General features: G+C 43.4%; 1 protein-coding gene across 2 annotated transcripts in view; it reads left to right on the plus strand.

Annotated features, from left to right (window-relative positions):
• Positions 1-1550: 1550 nt before the first annotated feature.
• The window catches only part of pxdn (peroxidasin), a gene marked incomplete at its 5' end in the record, with an annotated part of 64838 nt that continues 42603 nt past the window's right edge, over positions 1551-23785 (plus strand). For both annotated transcript variants that reach the window (XR_013844451.1, XM_080012182.1), the window contains 4 exons: positions 1551-1735; positions 14710-14781; positions 16175-16246; positions 22635-22706. Coding sequence is in view for 1 of the 2 variants with exons in the window: in XM_080012182.1 (XP_079868308.1) it covers positions 1551-1735; positions 14710-14781; positions 16175-16246; positions 22635-22706 (401 nt within the window). The remainder of the gene's footprint in view (positions 1736-14709; positions 14782-16174; positions 16247-22634; positions 22707-23785) is intronic.

A 23785-nucleotide genomic window follows, 5' to 3' on the forward strand; every position in this document is an offset into this window, starting at 1 on the left:
GGGAAAAATGCACTTTTCACATCGGGCCGCCGCAATATTCTAAGATAATATTATTGACATACTCTTCGTTGTCTTTATTCTCGATGTATTATGGCTTGAACCTCGCCGTGGCGTCTTTAATCTCAAATCCCGTCTTTATTTAATACCCTGAAATCCCGCCATTTTGATCATAATCTCCTTATTCCCATTGGACCCTTTCTCAAGACAACGGGATGCTTTTTGGGGGCTTTTGCCCCCATGTAGCACACTGCCCCCATGTAGCACACTGCCCCCGTGTAGCACACTGCCCCCGTGTAGCACCCTGCCCCCGTGTAGCACCCTGCCCCCGTGTAGCACCCTGCCGCCGTGTAGCACCCTGCCCCCGTGTAGCACCCTGCCCCCGTGTAGCACCCTGCCCCCGTGTAGCACACTGCCCCCGTGTAGCACACTGCCCCCGTGTAGCACCCTGCCCCCGTGTAGCACACTGCCCCCGTGTAGCACCCTGCCCCCGTGTAGCACCCTGCCCCCGTGTAGCACACTGCCCCCGTGTAGCACCCTGCCCCCGTGTAGCACCCTGCCCCCGTGTAGCACCCTGCCCCCGTGTAGCACACTGCCCCCATGTAGCACACTGCCCCCATGCCCTCCACCTCTCCCTGTCTCTCTCCCACCCCGCCTCTCTCTCTCTCTCCCGCTCTCCCACCCTGTCTCTCTCTCCCTCCCGGTCTCTCTCTCTCTCCCTGTATCTCTCTCTCTCTCCCGCTCTCCCACCCTGTCTCTCTCTCTCCCTCCCGGTCTCCCTCCCTCCCTGTATCTCTCTCTCTCACACTCTCCTGTATCTCTCTCTCTCTCGCTCTCCCACCCTGTCTCTCTCTCCCTGTATCTCTCTCTCTCTCTCCATGTATCTCTCTCTCTCTCTCTCTCTCTCTCGCTCTCCCACCCTGTCTCTCTCTCCCTCCCGGTCTCTCTCTCTCCCTGTATCTCTCCCTCTCTCTCTCTCTCTCTCGCTCTCCCACACTGTCTCTCTCCCACCCCGCCTTTCTATCTCTCTCCCTGTCTCTCTCTCTCTCTCTCTCCCGCTCTCCCACCCTGTCTCTCTCTCTCTCCCGCTCTCCCACCCTGTCTCTCTCTCCCGCTCTCTCCCTGTGTGTCCCCCCCCCCCCCCCCCCCCACGTATACCTCCCTCCCGGGCTCTCCAACTCCCGCTCTCTCCCTGTATCTCTCTCTCTCTCTCTCCCGCTCTCCCACCCTGTCTCTCTCTCCCCCACCCCGTCTCTCTCTCCCGCTCTCTCCCTGTGTGTCCCCCCCCCCTCCCCGGTCTCTCCAACTCCCGCTTGTGTGTGTGGGTGTCTCTCTCTCCCGCTCCCTCCCCACGTCTCTCTCGCCCACACCACGCCTCCCTCTCCCGCTCCCTCCCCGCGTCTCTCCCCCCTCCTAACCCCCTCCCCTCCTCCCCCCTCCAGCGTGGAGGCGGGGGCTGATCGGAGCGGCTGAATTCCTCAGCCCTGACAACAGTCCAGTGGATGTTAGTCTGGGAGAGAGAGCGAGAGAGAGCGCGGGGCAGCTCCTTAGCAATGGCGCGGTGGATCGGCCGACTCCTTCCTCCCTTCCTACAGACGGTGGCCCTGCTACTGATCGCCGGCGGACCGCACGGTGCGCTCCCCTGCCCCAGCCGGTGCTTGTGCTTCAGGACCACCGTGAGATGCATGCACCTCAACTTGGAGACCGTGCCGGCCGTGTCTCCCCAGACCACCATTCTGTGAGTAGCTGCAGCCGAGCAGATCTAACGGCTGCAGGCAATGCGATGGTATTCTCCCCAAAATAGCCACGTCTGAGCGGGGGTTTCTCAGTCCACCAAACTAAAGACTCGTTCGAAGCTTTTTTTTTTTTTTTTTTTTTGGACTGCTTTATATAGGTGATGCCTGGTGTCTCCGAGTCCTTAAAAACGTTTTTAAAGTGTCCTAAATTCATTTTTATTTACTAATATCGGGCCTCCAACGTGATTAAAAAGCCCCAAATTTGTCTTTATGAAAATAAACCATTCTAATAACAGATCATGAAGTCATCTTGTTTATAACAAAGCCAATTTCCACCTAATGCCTCTTCACTGTACCAAATGTCTGCTGTTTGTCCAATCAGTGCTACATTTAGTTAGAATTTGTCTTAAACAGTGTTACGCTTGACTCTCTGATACGTGCAGATAGGCCCCGTTATGAAAAATTGAATTGAATAACTGAGATGATGTTAAAGCTTTTGATTATACATAGGTTACTACATTATGTCCGAGGACCAGTGCAACTGCGTGACACCTGTTGGATTAAGCTGCTGGCTACGATGGTGTGATGGGCAAGAGGGAGCAGGATTTGGGGTCACACAGCTGGCTTAGTCAGCCGCAAGTAATGTGGTGGGAAGGGTTGTCTTGTTGAGATTTGTTTGGGAAGTGTTTGTATGTAGTTGAATAAGTGTCTTCCTCATAGAGACTGAGTCCGTGGTCTGGTCGAGGAAGCTAATTCCTGGAGGTCAGAAAACCTTTCCAAATAGTTTTATCCAAACGATATTTTCTCCGGGAGCTCGACAAGGGAATGTTCATTCTCTCAGTGGTCTATGACTGCAATCACTGATGAGACAACTCTGTTACTGCTTGCCATTACTTCCTTCACCTCAAGATCCAAAGAGGTATCATGGTGTCTAAATGTGGTTCTTGCCGAGGGTTAAATGGCAGTTTGGACTTCCCATCACTTGTGAATGTGACTTGGATGTCAGCAGCACTCTGGAGGTTAGCTGGCCAGACAGCTTGCCTTTGGTCAAAGCTGGCCAAACAGATAGACAACCACAGACCCAAACAGGCACACCGATTGCACAGTTACCCCAAAATGCTTCAACATTCAAACATGCCCTGCCACTTGTCTTTCATTGAGATGTGTTGTATTGTCCTGTGTTTTTTGCACATTTTCTAACTCACCACACACAAAAGGAGCTTCATTCGGCATGTCCCAAAGAAAGGTCTGTCCCATGTCCTTGAAGCGAACCCGTGGATTAGCTCTGCCTGACAACGCTGTCTTGATTTCCTCGCTGGCAGCGAATGAGTTAGAACCCTTTTTATTTATCCGCCACCTTCGGTTCTGTTTAGTTTATTGTCATTCAAACATGTTAAAAACATAAAGAAACAAAATCTGTCACTTCTTATGTAGCGTCTATCCGTCTTATCGGTCAAAAGGCTGCTCAGAAGAGGCCCACAGGATTCGGTTTCTTCAAGAATTTTCGCTGCCGGTGGTTTTGATGCCATACAGCCACCTGTTGCTTTCTTCTCCTTGGTCCGCTCTGTCATGCCAGGACATGAATGGGGTTTCCTCTGCTGCCTTCCCTGTCGTACAGCCTGGAAGTACTGCACACATGGGGGGCCACTACGCAACTAGAGGACTTCTTTAAGCTGTCCCCCTTGAAGCCTACCCAGGTGCTCTTTGATTGAATGTCTGAATGCAAGGAATAGTTGTCCTCCTGCAGTATGTGGTCCGTCTGCTGAGGCTGATCGCATTAAGCCCCATTGCACAGTAGTCAGAGTGGATTTAAGGCACCTTCTTGGAGAGAGAATTTGTGTGAAGCTTGGCTTTACCTCTTATAGAATTTTTTTGCCCCTATGTAACTATTCCCGGGCTGGTGGTTCAAATGCCATCTGTGACTTTTTTCCTCCTGAACTTGTCAATTGACAGTAAAGACGCTTATAGTTAAATAACTGCTAGAAAGCCTTGTGGTTTCTGCTCATATCACTAGGTTCAATTGAGAGATAGCCGCCTTGCCGGGCTCCAGAGGTTCTTTCTTTTAAAGTTCTTTAAAGGCATTGCATTTCTCTCTTCCCGCCTGGCTGCATGCCACATTCTGCTTCGGAATTTCCTCCTTGACCGGCCGTTCCATACAGGGTCTCAGATAATCTCTACACTAGCTTTTAAGGACTGCGTGATGACATTTTATTTTTGTGAGATGTTTAATAGAATGCATTGCACAGTCATTATTCTGTTCATTCAGATTTGCCTGTTTTTTTTCTCTTGAGCTGCTCAATTTATCATTTAAATATATATATTCGTTCTTCATATGTGATTGAGTTCATTTGGGTGGAACCCTTATGTTAAGCTAAGTGATGCTGTCTACCATATGCACATATTTGTTTTTTTTCTTCATGGAAAAGATTTATTTTAAAAACACATGATCTCTTTATTCGGTTGACATTTCACTACATACAGTATATGTATGACCGTATGTATATCTATGTGACAAAGAGCCACTTGAATCTTGAGTCTTGATTGTTTTCTATTATTGTAAACAATGCTGAGAAATGCTGTCCTAAAACCTAAACAGACTCTTAACTTTGAGTCGAGTTATGTCTTAGTAAATATTCAATATTAACATTTCATAACCCTTTGTACTTGAACACCTCTCTTCTCTGCCGTTCCCTCTGAAGCGGCTGAGAAATGAAGAAAGAAATGGTTCTGGCTCAAAAGTAATCATACACGTTGGCTTTGGTCCAGGAGAATTTCACCATGCACTTGAACCAAGAAACAAGGGAGTTTGTTTTTTTTTTCAAGCTGGCCTACATTAGTTTTTCAGCTGTTCTCTCTGAAGACTGCCTCAGTGTTCTAGACATGATAGTAAATTACTCTTCCTCACTGTAATGACGCTGTTGAAACCCTTCTCGGGGATTTCCTATGTTGGATAAATGATCACTTGCACATTGTTAGCACTATTTTGCCACCATCTGAATTCCCTGTGTATTCCATGTGCTTTGTCACACATGCTGCCCCTTTGAAAGCTCCAAAAGAGCTTTTGCAGAACATAGCCTGTACCGAAGTCTTATTGTTGTGGCATTTCACAAGTTTTCTCTTGCATAACCAGAGGCTATGTATTTGAAAAGTTCATAAGCTTAGTCTTCTTTTCTGTTGCCATCTACTAGCTGCTTTCTACCTATGAGCATGTAAGTTAATTTGTACATAATGTCTCGAGTGCATCGTCACATGGTCTGGCACAATCTTTTTTGACATTGTGAAAGTGAAGCCTTATTGCAAACATATGAGTGACTGCATGGCAACGGGAAGTATGCCAGCTGTAAATGTGTCAAGGTATTAACTCATAATGTGGCTTGTGATCGTTTTTTTTTGTTCCTACATGTGGTGCTCAGGGTTGCATTGGTAAACAAACCCGCTCATCCTTTGTCCTTGTTTCCTTCCATGTGCTGCTGGGAATTTGGCACTTACAAACTACAGTATGAAACTCCATTCACAACACAGAAGTTTACACAACTTTTAGTTTGAGTGGGCGAGTTGTTTGTTGACTGGCCATCCATTGCCCTTTGCAAGGATGCATTAAGGTAAACGTCTCCCTGGAGTGAAATGACTCATGTTGCTGTAGAGTTTGATCTGAGTGTCCAGATTGTGTGGAATTTGGATTTTCTGGGTGCAGCCGGGGCTGATTGCTCAGTTAAGTCGGGGTTGGGTTGAACATGTGACCGGGGTGTAAACTGAACTGCCCTGTCCTGGTCATGATTTACGTTTGAAATTTCCAAGGAATCCTCCTCAAGCTCGCTCTTTGAGACTTGCATGGTCAATTGACTTGGTGGATAATATTTTTTCATTTATTTTAAATTTCCGTCTCCTTTCTCCCTTTTTTTGGTCACTCATGGCTCATAGCAGCTGTGTGTGTGTGTGTGTGTGTGTGTGTGTGTGTGTGTGTGTGTGTGTGTGTGTGTGTGTGTGTGTGTGTGTGTGTGTGTGTGTGTGTGTGTGTGTGTGTGTGTGTGTGTGTGTGTGAGTGAGTCACAGAGAGAAAGACATGTTCCATTGTGTGGAATTTGCTGCAGTCAGGCTTTGTGAGGCACTCTGTCTCTGCAGCATTATGGAATGCAAAGCCAGAAATCCCCAAAGCTTTGCTCATTTGCACAGAGAGATTGGGCCTAAGATAGTTGTTGAAAAAGACCCCAGTTGGCCATACATACGGTGACCAGACGTCCCGACTGCGTCCCGAGAGATATCTGTCAAAACACCAAATTGTCCCAGTTTGCACCACAATTAAAATAATAATATTATTATACTTGAAAAGGTTTCATTCTACACATACTGCAGGAGTACATTTTCAGTCACGCAGGGTGGAAATGCCAATATAATAAGAGTAAACATAGTTGCAGGCAGCAATACACAGGGTCCAGTTTACTCATGTTTGGTGTGTTTAACAGTTTTCTGGGTTCTCTGAAACACAGCACAATTTTCAGAGTTCACATTGAACGCCGCATGGGCTCCCCCCGGTACGTCGTCTCCTGGTTGCTCGTCTCGCAGAGCAACCACTATGTGGTCTACACAGCACGTCTCTCTTAAAAAAACAATATAAACAATATCTACAACGCTTCTGTCTTAAAAACAACCATCTATGTTTGCCTGTAAAACAGAACTTCTCATTGTTATAACTCACCATGTTGTCTGTGGAAATAGAGCTGCACTCTCAGCGACGGACTGGTGATCGTTTGGTGATGTGTCGGGCAATGATTGACGTAGTGACGGAAACATGACCGTTTGATGCTGTGTGGGGCAACAATGACAGAGTTACGTTAGTTTGCCAGGTCCTAGATTTCCGATGCGTTCCAAGTGTATGAAACTTCCTCGAAACCCGCCAAGTAAGGAGGGACACAACGAACAGAATGCCTTTATTTACAAAAAGAGCAAAAGAGACAAAATATCAAACGATAAGCTCCGCCAACATCAAGCTGGTAAGACAATACACAGACACCTACACATGCGCAGTTTGTAACCACTACAGAGCTACACCAACCACTTCACATGATGCGAATGGGCGTCCGGAGCCACAACCTGCACATATACAGCATAACAAATTGGATAATGATGTCATCAAACTCATCTTCCTCCACCACCCGGCCAGAAGTTTTAGAACATTGGCTTATCGGCGATGCACGAACGTTCTTCTACTTCCAGTAAATTTTCATCGGTTTTTCACTAATTCCTGCTTCGAATGTGCATCAATAAGGATCAAACTTGAAACACAAGATGTCTGAGATGTCCTGGTTTTAATGAGACCTCAAACATGTCCGTGGGTCCAGCGGTTGTCATGGGCAAGACACCTTTAGCCCGAAAAATGTCAAGGAGAATAATACAAATAAAAATCTGAACAATAAGGTCACACCACCGGACGGTGAGCTGTAAAGGGACAGGCTGCAATGCATTTCAAATTGAGCTCGGCTTTATTCAGCGGTGACAAGACGTGAGCTGCTTAGCTTCACGCTGCAGCCCCATCATCACCGGCTGTGTGACCCTAGAATAGCCTGTGGCTGGAGCCCTAATATTATCAATAATAATAATAATAATAATAATAACAATAATAATAATAATAATAATAATAATTGTCCGTCATCCTGATGAAAACGTGGGAGTTTGAAAATGTGGTCACCCTCGCCATACAGCTCAGGTTATCATCCAGTGCTGGGCAGTCTTTGGTGGAACCCTATCGCACCTAACTTGATTTAATGTTCTAACCTTGTGTTTCTCGCTGCCATTTGTGTAATTTCAGGCTGTCCTGGTAGTGAAGTATGATCATGTGAGATTGTTACACAAATACTAAAGAAACCGGGAAATCTTCAAAACACTAGTGATGCACCAAAATAAAAATTGTTGGCCGAGGACCAATCAAATTTAAGGAGACACACTGAGCTGAATACCCAACAGCAAATAAGGAATATTGAATACTGAACACCATGTACTTGTATTTTTTCACTTATTATTCTATTCCATTCTATCTATCTATCTATCTATCTATCTATCTATCTATCTATCTATCTATCTATCTATCTATCTATCTAGCTATCTATCTATCTATCTATCTATCTATCTATCTATCTATCGTTCTATCGTTCTATCGTTCTATCGTTCTATCGTTCTATCTATCGTTCTATCTATTGTTCTATCGTTCTGTCATTCTTCTTATTGTTCTATCTGTTGTTCAATCTATCGTTTTATCATTCTATCTATCTTTATTAACATGCTTGCTTCTAAATACCAAATTGTGTATTTCCCAACAAATTGACAATTTTAATTCATTTACTCCATCTTTCTACTGTATTTTGTTCAGCCACTAATCAGTTGAGAATAATGACCTACAACAGAGCAGAAACATGGCTATTGGCTTGTATTTCCCCCTCCATTATTTTTCCCTATAGCAGGCCGAGGGTTATTTTATTTTAAACAAGAGCCTTAAACATGCAACACAGAATCTATTGTGTCTCCTGCATGATAAAATTAGTTTTATTTGATGGCAGAAATACACCATGTAGGTGCTCAAGACTTAAGACATTGCAGATCTACAACAGTTAGTTTAAAAGTTTGTTGGGTAGTTTCCCTTCAACTCAAAAGTCTACCATTGCAGACAGAGGAGATCGGGATGATTCTTGATGCAGTGCTTTGTGGGACTTATTAGTCGACATATCAGTTGACTTATCTCCTAAAGCTGGCATGTACATAAAACTTCACAAGCAATTTTCGTTCAGTCTGGTCTGTACCTTTGACATCCAAAGCCTGGAATTACCAAACGCTTGTGACAATTGTATAACATTTAAACAAAACTGAGGGGGTTAGTTGAGAGGGTTAATATTTTCTCATACCATTTGACTTTTGTCTGTCTCTCAGCTGTAGTCTGTAGTATTTTTTATTCATTTTAATAGAACCCACAGAGCCTGAAATCTCTGGAATGGTGCCATAGATTTCAGGCTCCATGGGCTCTTGATAGGCCCTCGCTGTGTATCAGCAATCTCTGGACAAGAAACAAATCCCTCTTGTCCTTTTTGGGTTTTTTTTACACAGGATGCTTATTGCAGAAAGCCACTGCGGCCATGTTTGGAGATCCAGATTCTCTGTCCTTCCTGCGGGAAACCAAGCCATGTTCTTGTTTAACTAGGAATGACTCACGCACGCCTGAGAGTCCTTGGCAAGCCCGATTGGGCATGTGTCACATGGCCAAACAATTCCCCCGTCTAGTGAGGGAGAGAGGGGAGAGAGGTCCACACATGGCACTCAGATGCTAGCTGCTGTTGAAGAGAAGCCACAGACCTCTTCTCCTAGAGACACAGACAAGACTAAACTGAAATCACTTGTGAAGTTTTATTTCATCTGAAAAAAAAAATCCACATAACGCTATGTCCAAAATACCATCACAGTTGTTGTTCTCACGTTGAGAACATACACCAATCTTTACTCATGACAGAGAAGAAAACTGAAAAGTTTTGGCTTAACCCCCAAATTTGACTGGGAACCTCTCTTTTTCTTATTGAGGATCACCAATGTTCATTATCACAGCGATTGCTAAAGAGCACTACCCTTCTAGCTTTTATTTCGTCATTGGTAACACTGCTTCTTGTCACGTTTGGCGTTGGACCCTTTGTTTGTCCGCGACCAAAACTCCTGCGTTTATTTGTAGATTCTCTGTCAACCCTAGAGCATTGTCAGCACTGAGGCTTTGGCGGGAAAGTTGCACGGCCATGAGTCAGTTTGTAGTCATAGTCATATTTAGTTATCGCGCCTTGGGTTCGTATCGTCCTGGCCATTCACTCACCGTGAATGGCCCCCCCGCAGCAGTGCTTTGATTGGTAGTGAAACGACCAAAACCAAAATTGACCTATCGTAACATATCATATCATATTGTTCATATTGTTGATCAGGGTTCAACACAAATCAATGCATATGCAGACATACTGTGTGCAAACACACACACATGCACACACGCACGCACACACACACACACACACACACACACACACACACACTGTAATGAAGTAAAAAGATGATCTTACATTATCGGCGTTCCAAACGCAACACCTACCTCATGCTTAACGGTGGTAATATCGGCGGTTCTGTGCTTCTATATACAGTCTGTCCATACGACCGCCCATACATACATGTCTTATATTCCTATGTAAGTCCAATCGAATAATCCATTGGGCGGATAACTGTAAATATCTTAGGTATTTACAAATGTCAGGTCTAAAGTCGGGCCAGTGGAGCAGCTGCATCTGTGCGCCCCGCCATCTTGGGGAGGTCCCGATTGTGTATTACCAGTAGACTGCAGTGCTATCACGTGACCTTGCGCACAGTGATTTCACTGTTGCGTAGATGATAAAAAACCCAGTTTTTAACAAATTTATTCCACGAAAATGGACCTATCTGAATCAAACTTGGACAACAGCATGTTGGAACTGCCTGAATAAAAGTCTTATTCATTGTGTCCGTTGGTTTGTCGGTTGCATGAGATCCATTCACCACTGATGAGCAAAAACCTAAGTATAACCTATGTTTGAACACTATCAAGTCAAGTCATACCTTATTTATAAAGCGCATTTCGTACCATGTTTACTGTACTGTACGTGAGCAATTCTTAAAGGTTCTTTCTGCAGCACTTACTAGTTACTTAAAAAATAGTTTTTCTGCGGTGCGATGTAGTAATATAGTCATATTTGTTTTATATTGTTGAAGTCCATGGTTCAGTATTATATCCTTATTATTATTACCTAACCCTACTGATTACGATCCTACAGAGTTTACAGTCAAAAATAAATCAACTCAAGCACTCAGCAAGTGCTGCTCTCAACAAAGCTATTGTTTTCAGGTTTTCCTCAGGGCCAGCGGGGACAGGGCAAGACATTTTCAATTTTGGGCTCTTTGTTTAGGTAACAACAACAATAATCCGTCAACGTAAACCCTTCAGCACCCTGCAGCAATCAGATATTCTTTTGTGTGTAATAGATTCCTATTGCATAGTGCCTTGAACCAAAAAAAGCACAACATTTATAGTGGATTAACAGATTCATTCAACTGTTCCCAGGAACAAATGACATATAATCTTCCTTAATTTATGCTAATTGAATTTGCGATAACAACAGACTTTGGTCACAGGGTGCTAAGGAATCTATTTGCGCAGCAATCATGCGCAAATCTGTCAATGAAGATAACAATATGTTTTTTTCACTGCTTTCCCTATGAGGTAACCCCCCCACCCCCCACCCCCCCGCATTCCCTCTCACTCGATCATGATGAAGTGAGCTGGCTTTAGAGACAGGGTTGCTAGCCTCCTTTTTACCCAGCGCTAAAACTACTTTGCCCAGTACTTTTCACAAAATGACATAGATCAGCCAGGGAGGGACTTAGTAAAGATCAGCTTTTGCAGTCATTGTTTTGAAAGAACAAAATGCAGTCTTGTACCGTTTCCACACCAAAATTAGTGGGGACACCTTTCCCATTGCCACGTGTAATGCTGTTTTTTTTTTTATTTTGGTGCGTTCAATGTTACAAACATGCCGGAAGGGGGGCGTGTCATGTTTCCAGTTTTATTGGGAATATAATGTTAAAGGAGACAGCAACTTAAACAAACAGCGACATAAAACTGTAAAACTTGCAGAAAAAAAAGTATTTCGAGCCAGTCAAAAGAATCAAATTGTTCATGAATGACAACAACACTACAGTAGGAGCAGCATGGACAGATACACACTTGAGCACAGATACTCTATGCTGCCAGTGCGCGCACTGGTCCTTCAGCGGCAGGGAGCAAAAAACGGCGGGGAGCGTGGGGGTTCTCCACTGTGGTCCCCACGGTGCGATCCCCACACTCACAACATTTCACGGTCCCCACGGTAGAAAAAAGTAAATAACTTCTGATTTGGATTTTGGATTCTAAATAGGATTGGAAATGATGGAACACACACCAACGTCAGCAATTTCAACGTGCGTCGCATCACGCAGGTAAAGGGGCCAAAATTAGAGGGTGGACCCGGATGTCCTGTTCACATCAGAGCCAATCGGAGGTGGAGCTGATTTATACCTGTGTCTATTGCCGGGTCATTTGACCTGGGACTGAGAATCGGCTTTTTCCTTTACCACTGGTGACAATTGCCGGATGTTAGTGGGTGTTACCAAGTTTTTGATGCAGTGGGAAAGGGGTATTGGTCTTCCAAGTCAGAAGAATTATCACAATAGTCCTGTGACCGTATTTAGTCTACTCTAACAAGGAATATATTGTCAACTCAAATAGTGTGCACAGCACTCAAGCACAGCCACATTTACTTACATGCTTGATAGAGCTAAGACAACATATTCACTTATCAGAACAAAGTCATCATTCATCTGTAGTAAACAATAGCTGGTGTAGCGAGTAAAACCTATTTCTTGGGGGTTTTCCGACCTACCCGATAGGTTATCTGTTATCTGCCCTTTTTTTTAAATTATTTATGCACACTTTCCCATATCCAGTTATAAGGCACTCATGATATGGTTTCAAACAGTCCCAATTCAAGGTAAAGAATTTGCAAAAATAAGACGTTCACACTCCTCTCCAGGTACACATATGAACTTCAAGTGGGTGTTGCCTAAACCGCCATGTAGCTTAGATTCTTCGCCGTCCTCCTCCTCTTTTCCTTCATCGCCTTGAGAGCCAGCGGCAGTCCAGCAAGAGAGCCCCTGCCTCAGCATGCCTCTGTTCCTCCATAGTGCCTGGAGACGAGAGAGATGTTTTCCTAAGGACACTGCAACTCTCCACCCAGTAGAGGTTTCCTTTCTCTCCCATGGGAGACAACCCCCCTTTACCTCCTCCATAGCACTGCATAGTACTGGACAATACATTGTCCATAGCACTCCAGACACATTGAATTTGGGTAGTGAAAAGCTGGTTTGTCTAGGCTTTTATACCTACCTCTCATTGTGAGATATCCTGTAAGCCCAAGAGAAGGCAAAGTTAAGAAGCAAGTTGAGTTGTGGGCTGTGCTGTGCTGTGTGTCCCCTAGCAAGCCAACCTTGCCATATTGGAGTATCGCTCTCACCTAATAGGGACCTACCGACTAAATTCCAGAAGAAAGTTTTGCATATAACTTATGATTCAACTGAGGAAAGTACTCCTATATGGTACATAGGCTACACAAATCGTCTTTCTGATAGATATTGGATTCGCACACTAGCTCATAGCCTACTGTATATGAAAGGAAGTGAGTATATGAAGAGTTGGTCTCCCTCCTTGATTGGTTCCATATGCCAGGGCTTTTAAGAAACGAGTGATCCATAAACATTTCACTGGCTATGAAATCAGTTAATTTTTTGTTATTTGGCCCTAGTTTTTCATAGAAATTCAAGGAGCAAGAAGCACAGGAATGTATAACAATGTAGTGGTTGTAAGGTTCAAGTGCCTGTTGTGCATGCAAACAACTAGGCAACATGAAACCAAGGCCTACTGATTCAGCATGAAACAAATGTCTGAAACGGCAAAAAATTAAGGACTACTAATATAAGCTAAGACTAATAATCTAAGCAGTGTTTAAACATTTATTTTGCTTGAAATTGAAATGAACTTATATTCTTTCTATTCACAGTCCACCCACTCATACCGTATCACACACTGCAAGTTTTCGTTTCGGCAGTTGTTAGGGTCATTAGGGCAACTCGCATCAACATGACTTCTCGACAGTTGTGCGTAGTCAAATTAAGTGTTTGCATTTTTCCGACCCAGTCTCCCTGGATTATTTATTTTTTCAGGTAAATAGGCTAACAAAAATGCTGGTGGACATTGCTCGGGGTTACTGGGAGGGAAGTTGGTCTAAGACTCTGCTCTCGATGAGTGGGTGTGCGCCTTGCACGGTTGCCACCGCCATCGATGTATGAACGGGTGAATGTGAGGCATGTATTGTAAAGCGCTTTGAGTGGTTGCAGGACTAGAAAAGCGCTTTATAAATTGCGGTCCATTTACCGTAAGACTCCTCTATCAGTGAAGCGATTGAATTATCTTGTGGCTTTGTCTATCCTCGCTTTCTCTCCCTTCGGCCGGAGGCATTCTCCATAGGCTGTGCTCTCAGGATGCCACGCTGGGTTAGACACTGCTTCTTATGGTTGTAGGCCGTGTTTATCTCTGGACAGCTGGAGGGTGGAAACTACTCTTTTGAATTTAAGTTTTGTGCAACCCGCTCCTTTTTAACACCCCATGACTGTTTCTCATTTGAATCGCTGGTTCCACTTACAGCTTTTTCTTATGAAAATACATTGAGTAAATGACTCACTTGAAGGTCAAGTGACTTAAGGCCGACATTCCACAAACATACTTTTCTTTTGTCCGTAAATGTCCAGATTTCGCATGTCGAGACAGCGTGTCTGTCGGTGGTCACTAATGCCCACATAAGGTTAAGAATGATTTAACCTTGACAGGGCTTATCCTTGTATTATTTCAGACAAAGCTTGTTAGCTTGTCACTTAATTCTTGCAGGCCTATCGTGACATGCTAAGTCGTTTGTTATATGACCAAGAACGATTAGTGTCATTGTAAGCCATATTGTATATCATTAAAAGCTACTTTCAATAAATTAGCTTGCGGAGAGCAATGCTAAAACCTGCTGATGTCCTTGGCTGGCCTCAGGATAGTTACTTTAAGGGTGAATGCCATATAAATCCAAGTTCACAATTAAGTCATGATTAATGGAATTCTTTTGAGATGAGCTGTGTGTGCAATTATCATCCTTCATGGTTATTACCTCATGGACAGGCTGAGCCTTGGACTCGAACATGCCCGATTGTACTTGTACCAAATGATTCAAAGTGTCATCTTCAATTGTGGAATTCCTAAAATGAAGTCGTGACATACTAATGTTTGACTGAAACAAGTGATGAAAAGCTCTCTGGATTGTTTAATCAACAGTGTAAACTTTTTCTTTGTCCTCTACAGAGACCTGAGGTTTAACAAAATTAAGGATTTGCAACCTGGCTCCTTCAGACGACTAAAGAACCTCAATACACTGTAAGTGTTGGTCTGGCTTTTTTTTTCTATCCTGAATTCACAATCGATGTATAGTCACTAAAACCAGGGTTTTCTAATGATGTGTTCCTAAATGTGTAACAATGATATGCAAAATAAATCTATGAGGAGTATTCACTCCATGCGATAGTTTAAAAGTCCTGTTAAAAGCCCCCCCACACACACACCCTAACACACAAATTCTTGCTCAGTGTTTTGCTGTGGTTTCACACATGTAGGTCAGCTCATAATCTGGTAGGAATTTATTTTTCCACTTCCCTCACTCAGCCATTTATCATATGTCCAGCCTGCTTTTGGGGCATTGCTAAAGCAACAAGGCCAAAATGTTACTCAAGATTCATTGTGTTTCGCATTCAAAATAGCAGCTCAATGGCAAATTAAAGAAATTCAACGAGTAACTGAATTGTTTTTTAACTTTAGTAATACAACCTCCTAGGCTGATTGATTGACAGTCAAAAGGATAACAATACCTATAATTCTACTAGTTTATACATTGGATGGATCATTTAAATTTATTCTCCTCCATGCCTCCTGAGTGACGAAGTTAATTATAAAGAATAAGACCACCACTTCAAATCTTAAGGTATAATTGAGACAATTAATTTATTATGAATTGACAAATTTGCTGACCAGCTCCGTACAAGAATTAGTCTAAATCCCGTCATGGATCCAGAATAGGTCCTGGGTAACAAAGCATTACTTTAGACTTAATTTCCAAGTGAATGAAGTCAACATGAAGACAGCAAAATAAATCACATTTTCTCATTTGGCTAGTAGACATGCGGTCAAAGTCCTTAATATATCCTGAGCAATATTAACAACTTCAGCCTTTAATAACATAGACTAAGGGATTCCACACAATAAAGCCTTTCATATTTTGAACCGCAAAGACAATTTTTCATTTTAGCGTGTTGAAGGCAGAAATAGATGTCCTTCGTACTTTTATTGGCTACTTTTATCATTTCTAGCTATGAATATGATGCGAGAGCAAGCAAAAAAGAGGTTTTGTTCAATCGAAACTAAAGTAGGTCAAACACCCGCGATTCTATGAATTAATGAATTCCAGCTTCCCATGGCACTGTCATGAGGGGGCAAAACACAATGCTCTGTTAGTCAAGCTACACAGGATTGCAGAAAAGACACTGACAACCACCTAAAAGTACATTATTAAAATACAAGCTATTATTGCATGGCAGAAATGGATTTGCCTCCCCCCCAGCAAACCCATCCAAACTCTCTAATGTCTTGTACTGCATCCAGGACTAGAATAAATAGTATAGAGTAGCATGAAAGTATACTACTCAGAGAGCTGAATAAGAATGTACAAACTGTGATACAAATCCATATACTAATTCTGGTTTTCTTTGCTCGACAGCCTCCTCAACAACAATCATATACGAAGGATCCCTAGAGGAGCATTTGAAGACTTGGAAAACCTCAAATATCTGTGAGTTGGGTGAAAAGATCAATTTGGTTTTACTTTGGACGGTCAAGGGATGGATTTTGACACCTTGCAATAGGGCTTTGTTAATCCTGTCACACTCAATAGGCCAAAACGGTGACTTTTGAAGTCGCTTGAGAGCTCTTTTGCTTTGTCAATGTAATTTCGTGGACACACATCATGACTTTCAAAGTTGTCAGATCGCTGTACGGTTCGAACTACACAGCTTTCTGTCTCGTGAGCAGAAAATATTGAAGTCGTTGTGGTTTCACACTATACGACGGATCGGAACAGGGGTCACACATTACAATATCTTTCACCAAGAGGAATCCTCAACGAGTCTGTCGGTTCTCCAAACTCAATTTTGTCACAAAACAAATGCGAGAAGTGTGGGACAGGATTATTTATTTTTATTAGATTCTTGGATCACTGTAAAAAAACAATAAAAGCAAATTTTAAATAAGAAATATATTAAAAACCTAGAGAAGAAAAGTAAAATAGGTATGTTGTGTGTTTCTGGCTGCTACTCCGTGCACGCTCTCTCCGTCTCTCCTTCTCTAGGGCGCCACACTGCGACCATTTAGTCGCATTTTGCGACTGTTTTTGGAGACAGTGCTACTAAATGTTATAACTAGGAACACCAGCGCGACTTGCAAATATGCAGACCGTTTTAAGTTTCATCATTGTCTATCATAGGAGGGAGTGAGAATTGGTGTGTGTGTGTGTGTGTGTTGCGCGTTGCGTGTAGGTTTAGGCGATCGTGCAAAATTTCAATCATCCAATCGCGGCCCCCAGCCTGGGGGAGAACCCAGACTGGGGGTTTGGACGGCTCCTTTCTCCGGGATAATTAGAGATTTGGTCCTTTTATTTGGCTCGTCTGCACTTTGTTGTGAGATTTCAGAAAGTGGCCCGCAAAAAACACCTATTTAAGCGATTGTTTTAATCAAACCTCTGCGCTACACCCCGGTGAGACCCGGCGCTCTGTCCTCTTGCACTGTGCGCAACGTGTGCTGCTGGCAGAGCCCAGAACTCCTGTAGAGTCAAGACGGAGCCTCTTCCAGAAATGTTTGTTTGTTTTCTTATACCTTTTTTAATTTAATGAGCATAAAGCCATCCCTGCACCTGCTCAGCTGGTGGATAAAAAAAATAGAGCGCACGGACAAAGCTCATTCACTCACGTACACAAAGAGGATGTATGTGGACGTATGCGCGCAACATTTTTATAAAATATAATCAACTTCTGCTAAAACATGCATATTTTTATTTTGAATGATAGCGTAATTTATTTTGTTTTTTTTACAATTCGGAAAGCATTAGAATACCGATCCGTTGTTTGGCTGCCGGTGTGTGTCTCTGTGTGTGTGTGTACTGACCACATACCTTATGTTTACATTTGTTCATTTGTTGTTTTAAAAAAGCACTATTTATAACATTGTTATTTCTGTAAATTGTCATGTATTACTAAAGCATTTATCAGTAATACAGTTGAGAAGGAAAAAATATGAATGTTGCGTTGCATGTCGATTTCAATGGTGCTCCCATATTTTGTGCTGGTGCTCAAAAAATCTTCAGTTGGGAACACCAGTTCTACTAGTGGAAAACATTAGTCTAGGGCCCTGTTCTCAGCTCCTTGCCTGCACCTCACTCCGTGTCTGCTCTCATTGGCTGTAACTTGCTCCCAAGTCAAGCCGTATACGACCAGATATTAAACCTGCTTGATATCTCGCTGGCGAGCGCTTGGCGAGCAGTCGGATCACGTTGTGAGCAGTTCACACCACACGCTCGTTGCTCACGGAATGCGCTATGGTTTGCCTCGGATCTGGGTCTCCAAAAACCTGTACCTGGAAAATCATACCAGAATCACAAAGTCTGAACTCGGCATAAGAAATAATTTGGCAAAATACATCTGAGTGCTGTGTTCGAAAAGTCCACTCGTTGACTCATAGGGGCTGACACAGCTCGCTTTCAAGGCGCTTAGTAAGCAAAAAGGTATCAGTGCAGTTCTCAGAAAATAAAAAAAATGCGTCAATGAGAAGACAGCCTCTGTCTGAACATCTGTACTTATCTGTCTGGATGCCTTGACCCTGAGGGCATTGGTTGAGAACAGAAGTGGGTCTAAGCAAGGCTTCTTTAGTTTTATTAGTCACCCTCTGCTACAAACACATCGGCCTCAGTTGTGGTTGGGAGCAATGTCTATATTTACAGTTACATGGGATGAGTATCCCTGAAACTGTCTGCTCAGTGGTGTCTCCCCTCCACTCCCCCAGTCTGAGTTCTCTGCATCTCTGTGACTGACTTTACCCCCGAACACGTAAAGGTGGGTTTCATTTCATTTTTTGCCTGGAGACCAAAAGTGGTGACATGGTGACCTGACGAGACAATGTTTACAGCATTGATAATTATAATTGATAATTAACAATGTGCCTGTCAAACACTATTTTTTGAGAAACACTAGGTTGGTCCCAAACATCTTGTACTTAAGGTACATGATGTTGAGTCACATGACTGCTGGTTTGATGTATCGGACAAGCACTTCCTTGGATACAAACGTGTCAGTGACCAGATGAGACTACTATTAGGACTAGATTTAACAGGTCACAGTGAGGAGGGGGGCTGAACCAATCGCTTTCTTCCTCCCACTTTTTTCTTTCAAACACTCACATAAACATGCACATCTTCTCCTGAAAATACATCCCCGCTCCTCACACTGTAATTGGAGTGTGGTTGACTCCGGTGGCCATTTAGGGGTTGTTTTAATTACAGGGCCCCTCTCCTTTAAACCAGAGCTGATCTGAAGCCAGCACTGTTGCTCCTGCCTTTGTGATTATGGCAAGTCCCAATCCCCCACCCTCAACCATCCCAAACCCCCCACCGACCCACCTTTACCCGTCCCCCCTCCTTTTCCTACGATTCCAATGAAGTGCAGCTTTGGGCGAGATGGTATCTCCTACCTCAACTCTTCCCTTCTTACGGAGCCCACTAAATCCCCTTCCCTCGGGGCCTTTCACGTCCTCCCAACTCCATGGTGGGTTTGGGAGTCTGAGTAACCCACCCGCTTCCTCCTCCCCAGTAAAAGGGTCAGGTAGCGGTCAAAGAGTTTAATTATGGGAACCGTAAAGGCTCAGTATCTTTGACTTATCCATACCATTTGCCATAAGACTTAGGCCAGTAGAAATCTGGTGGATTTTATTTTATTTTTTATTTTTATTTTAAATGAAGGAACTGAGTTATTAGTCATTTGGTAACTGAAAGTTGTACTTCTAACTTCTCAGTTTTACTCCTCCATTTTCTCTGATAGCTCTTGTCTTTCAGAATGGGATTTTGTTAAAGGCTAGCACCAGCTCCCTTGCTGTTTATTGGGTTATGTAATCAAGGTCAGTCGGGGGGAGTATTCTCCAGGGTCGCGGTCAAGAATGCAAAAGACATTAAGGAACAAGAGTGATTCCTCTCATGTGGTTTTGACAGCACAATTTTGTGGTTAACAGAGGGTCATCTAAGTTTTTACTGTCTATTTGATAAGTGTAAGGCCACAAAAAGGCCTATAGGGTATTGAATCAAAGCCTCCCCCTCCACCACTACGAGTCTCCCCCACAGCTTCTGAAATCCAGTTTCCCACGCCACACCCCCACCTCCACCCCGTACACGTGAGTGCACAAACACTTGCACAAGCACAGGGCCATGGTCGCTTGCGTACTGTGTTTTGAGGGTCAACCACAATGTCCCCAGGCCCCTGGAGGGTAGTTTCCTCAAGATAAGGCCAACCATTTGAAAGGCATTCATTCGGTATTTTAGCCATCACCCACTGCTGCCTCCCTACAACGGATAGATTAGACATTTATCATTTTCTCTATAACAAAAAGGCAGGAAACATTAACATCAAAGAAACATTCAAAGAAAACCTTGTGCCCTCTTGTTTCCTTGGAGCCCATGTGACAGAAAGGGAAATGATAACAAGCTTGAATCTTTCCCCACACTAGAGGGTCCCATGTGAGAAAAACCTACTTATTTCTGCACATACAATTTTCTAATGTCGCCTTTGAACTAATTTGCAGTTGAGCTAGAAGGTAAGGACGAATGCATTTTTCTGTAAAGCGCTTTTGAAAAAATGCTATAGCCTAGACACACACACACAGACACGCGTGCACATGCATGCAATGGGATGTTCCAGCTATGATTAAAAAAAAAAAAAAAAAAAAAATGGATCAGGGTGTTTATTTTTCCATTCGTTGCATCACATCTGCCGTGTGGAGTTTTGTATCTCCAGTCAAGTCTAAAGTAAGACGGCAAAGGAGGGGGTTCCTTTGCCCCCAAAGAAAACATGAAAGCGCAGAGGCCTGAAAGGCATTGCTAGTTCAGTGTCACATTTCTTTATCATGTATAAGGAAGGGAACACCGCACACATCCCCAATGTTTGTCTTTCGACGCACCAAAATGCCATTCTAATCCCTCACGGGCCTTCTATTTCCCCAGTCTGTTACACACCGAAATGTGGAAGTCATTGAGGAAAAAGAAGGCTGAAACAAAGGGAGTTGTTCAAAGTGATGTTTTCTTTCCAATGTTTTGTTTTCTTGATGTCCAACAAAATGATATGTTGGAGCCATTTTTGATGAGCGATCATAATGAGCTGTCTTTTAGATTTTGATGCACTGACAACATTAAACCATAGGCTTGACATTTGTTGTCTTCCTGATGTGCCTCCTTGCTATCAACAGCCCGATGTGGTTATAATGTTGATGTGTACACAAATATAACCCACTATTCGCTCTAATTAACCGCAATGAAGTCACATACACCAAGAGAGCAACTTCTTTGGTTTTGTAAAACCTGACCCGCTGTCCCCCATATGGACTTTATTAGTAAGTGCAAGTTGTGTGTTTAGCTTGTCGCTTATCTGGATAGGGGATATGGTGTTTGGTGCAGTTTTACATGATACATTTGTACTTATTATGTACAATAGCCTATTGACATTTGTGTTCAGCACCTTTTCTTTTGGAGCATTTGCTTACATTGGCAAGTGGCTATGTGCAAAGCTAGTGAGTGACTTATTGTCTTTATTAAACTCAAAGGATAGTTGTTGTTTCTTTTTTTACCGAGACCCTATTAAAATGTCTTGCATGAACTGGAATCGCACCAACCATATTCTCACCAAACTCTTTATAGTCATCGTTTCAGCAGCTTCAACATGGTCAGTTGGAGCCCCAGCTGCAGCTCAAAGTCCTTATCAAAAAAGATATTCTTGGCACAGTCAGAATATTTTTGTTTTTTTGATATAATATATTATATTTTGTAATATATTTTGTTGTATTATATTGTAATATATTTTGTTGTAATAATATTTGTTGTAAGTATTCTGACTGTGCCAACCCAATCTCACCACCCTTATTTTAGGTTATAGTGCCTTTAATTTGCTCTGTAGTTTTTAACTGAAGCTGCAGTTCATGCAAAATGTAAAGTTATAATAATAGGGCCTTGGTTGAAAAAAATCGAAACTATCTTTGAGGCTTTGCAAGTGTGGATGAAGCAATCATTCAAATCAAACAATTGTCCCCACATATTTTAATAATAAGCACACTGTTTTAAAGTCCCCATAAAGCAAAATCAGTGATTTGTTTCGAAACACATGTTAGACATCTTATACTGTACATGTTAGAAGACCATTGCTGAAAACACAAGCCTGAACTATGCAACACTGAATTGTGGAGTTAGACCGTTTAACTGTTTCTCACCATTTTTGTGGTCCTGATTTTTTGGGTGGGCCTACAGTAAGTCATGACTCGATGACATAGAGCGGTCATACTTGGCATGGCCCCTCCCCTTACACTATATAAAGCCTCTATGGAGCTCCAATGAGAGCGTTCTTTTTGGAAACCCTCATTCACCCGCCACTAGCAAACCGACTCATGAGCCCCGCCCCTTAGCTCCAGCTGGGAGATGTGTGTGAGCGACTCATTCTTCAGCTCAGTGGGCGTGTGCTTTGTGCTCACTAAACGGAGAGTCTGTCACTGCAGCGGCTTTCGGGGTCTCAGGTGATAAGGTGATTCAGTGTCTTCACTGGACACGCGGGGACACCTAATTTTATATACTTTCGGGCTGGGTGGTTAATAACACATTTTTCTGCGGTGTGACAAACTCAGAACACATATTTAATTTTTTAATTTTGAGTTAAAGGACCTTAGTCTGTTAATGTACTTTATATCCAGAGAGAATTCAGGTGACCCTATATATGTGTGTGTGTGTGTGTGTGTGTGTGTGTGTGCGTGTATGTGTGTGTGCGTGTGTGTGTGTGTGTGTGTGTGTGTGTGTGTGTGTGTGTGTGTGTGTGTGTGTTTGTCTGTCTGTCTGTCTGTCTGTCTGTCTGTCTGTTACTAATGCTCCTGAATATCTCTCCTTTCAGCTATTTGTACAAGAATGAAATCCAATCAATTGACAGACAAGCATTTAAGGGGCTTGTCTCTCTTGAGCAACTGTAAGTGACCAACCTCCTTATCCTCCTCTCCCTCCCGTGCACCCTGCTGCTCCTCCTCCCATCTCCTCCTCTGTATGCTGACCGTCTGTAATATACCCCCCCCCCCCCCCCCCCACTCCACTGCCTTTCCTCTTCTTTTAAAGGTCTCCTTTAAAGGAATCATGAAGCCTGGTAAGACCTGCATGGTCATAAGTCATTTTATAATGCATTACTTTTACTGTTCAAGAAGAGCCATAACAAACCCCAAGAGATCACCCCCAGATCCCACACGCCCCCCCCCCCCCCCCAATGTGCCCCAATGAGTTTTGTACGGATAATACCTACAGCAGGAAGGCTGTATGAAATGACTGCGTAGGCCTTACAGAGGTATCATGATGGCTGATATTAGCTAAACTTCCGCGTGCACCCCCTATCCAGTCCCCCCTCCTGCCCTCCACCATGCATGCCGTGTGTTCACCTAGCCTTGTACGCCAAGCTGACCCCGTCTTGACCCTCTTTGCATGTGTCGCATGTCCTGTTGCCACTGCAACAGGTGCGCGCCACCCCCCTTTTTCAATCCTTAAGCATGAAATCCAGCCCCGTGCGACAGTGCGATACAAGCCCCAGCTTCCTGCGTTCTCGGACGGAAGCTGAAGCTGCTGCTATGTGGTCAAGCTTCTGCAGCCTTTGTCTCCCTCTGCCACTTTAGAGACAGGTCTGTTCCTGCTAAACATAAAGTTGTGATGCCTGTGACATGGTACCATATTGTGTGGTATTGTCCTCACTTCTGTTTAGAGACCTTCTGTTTATTTAGTCTTGTCTATTCAGGCGAATGAAACTCAACTGTTGGAATTGCATACTTGAAGTTTATTACAGCTTAGTGATTTCACAGTGACTTTTTTAATGAATTGTATCAGCTTATACTAATTTTAATTCACATAGCTCTAATTGGTTTTATGTGACAACTGCGGTGACAACAGAAGAAATGGCTGCAGCGTTGAATCGCTATTGGCGATTGAGCTACAATTCCAAGTCGCTAGTGTGTGCTTACCACAACCAGTTTGGCTGACGGACAACTTTTCCTCAGCAAATTAGACTCG

This window comes from Zeus faber (genome assembly GCF_960531495.2).
Source record: "Zeus faber genome assembly, chromosome: 13".
In the NCBI taxonomy this organism is placed as follows: Eukaryota; Metazoa; Chordata; class Actinopteri; order Zeiformes; family Zeidae; genus Zeus; species Zeus faber.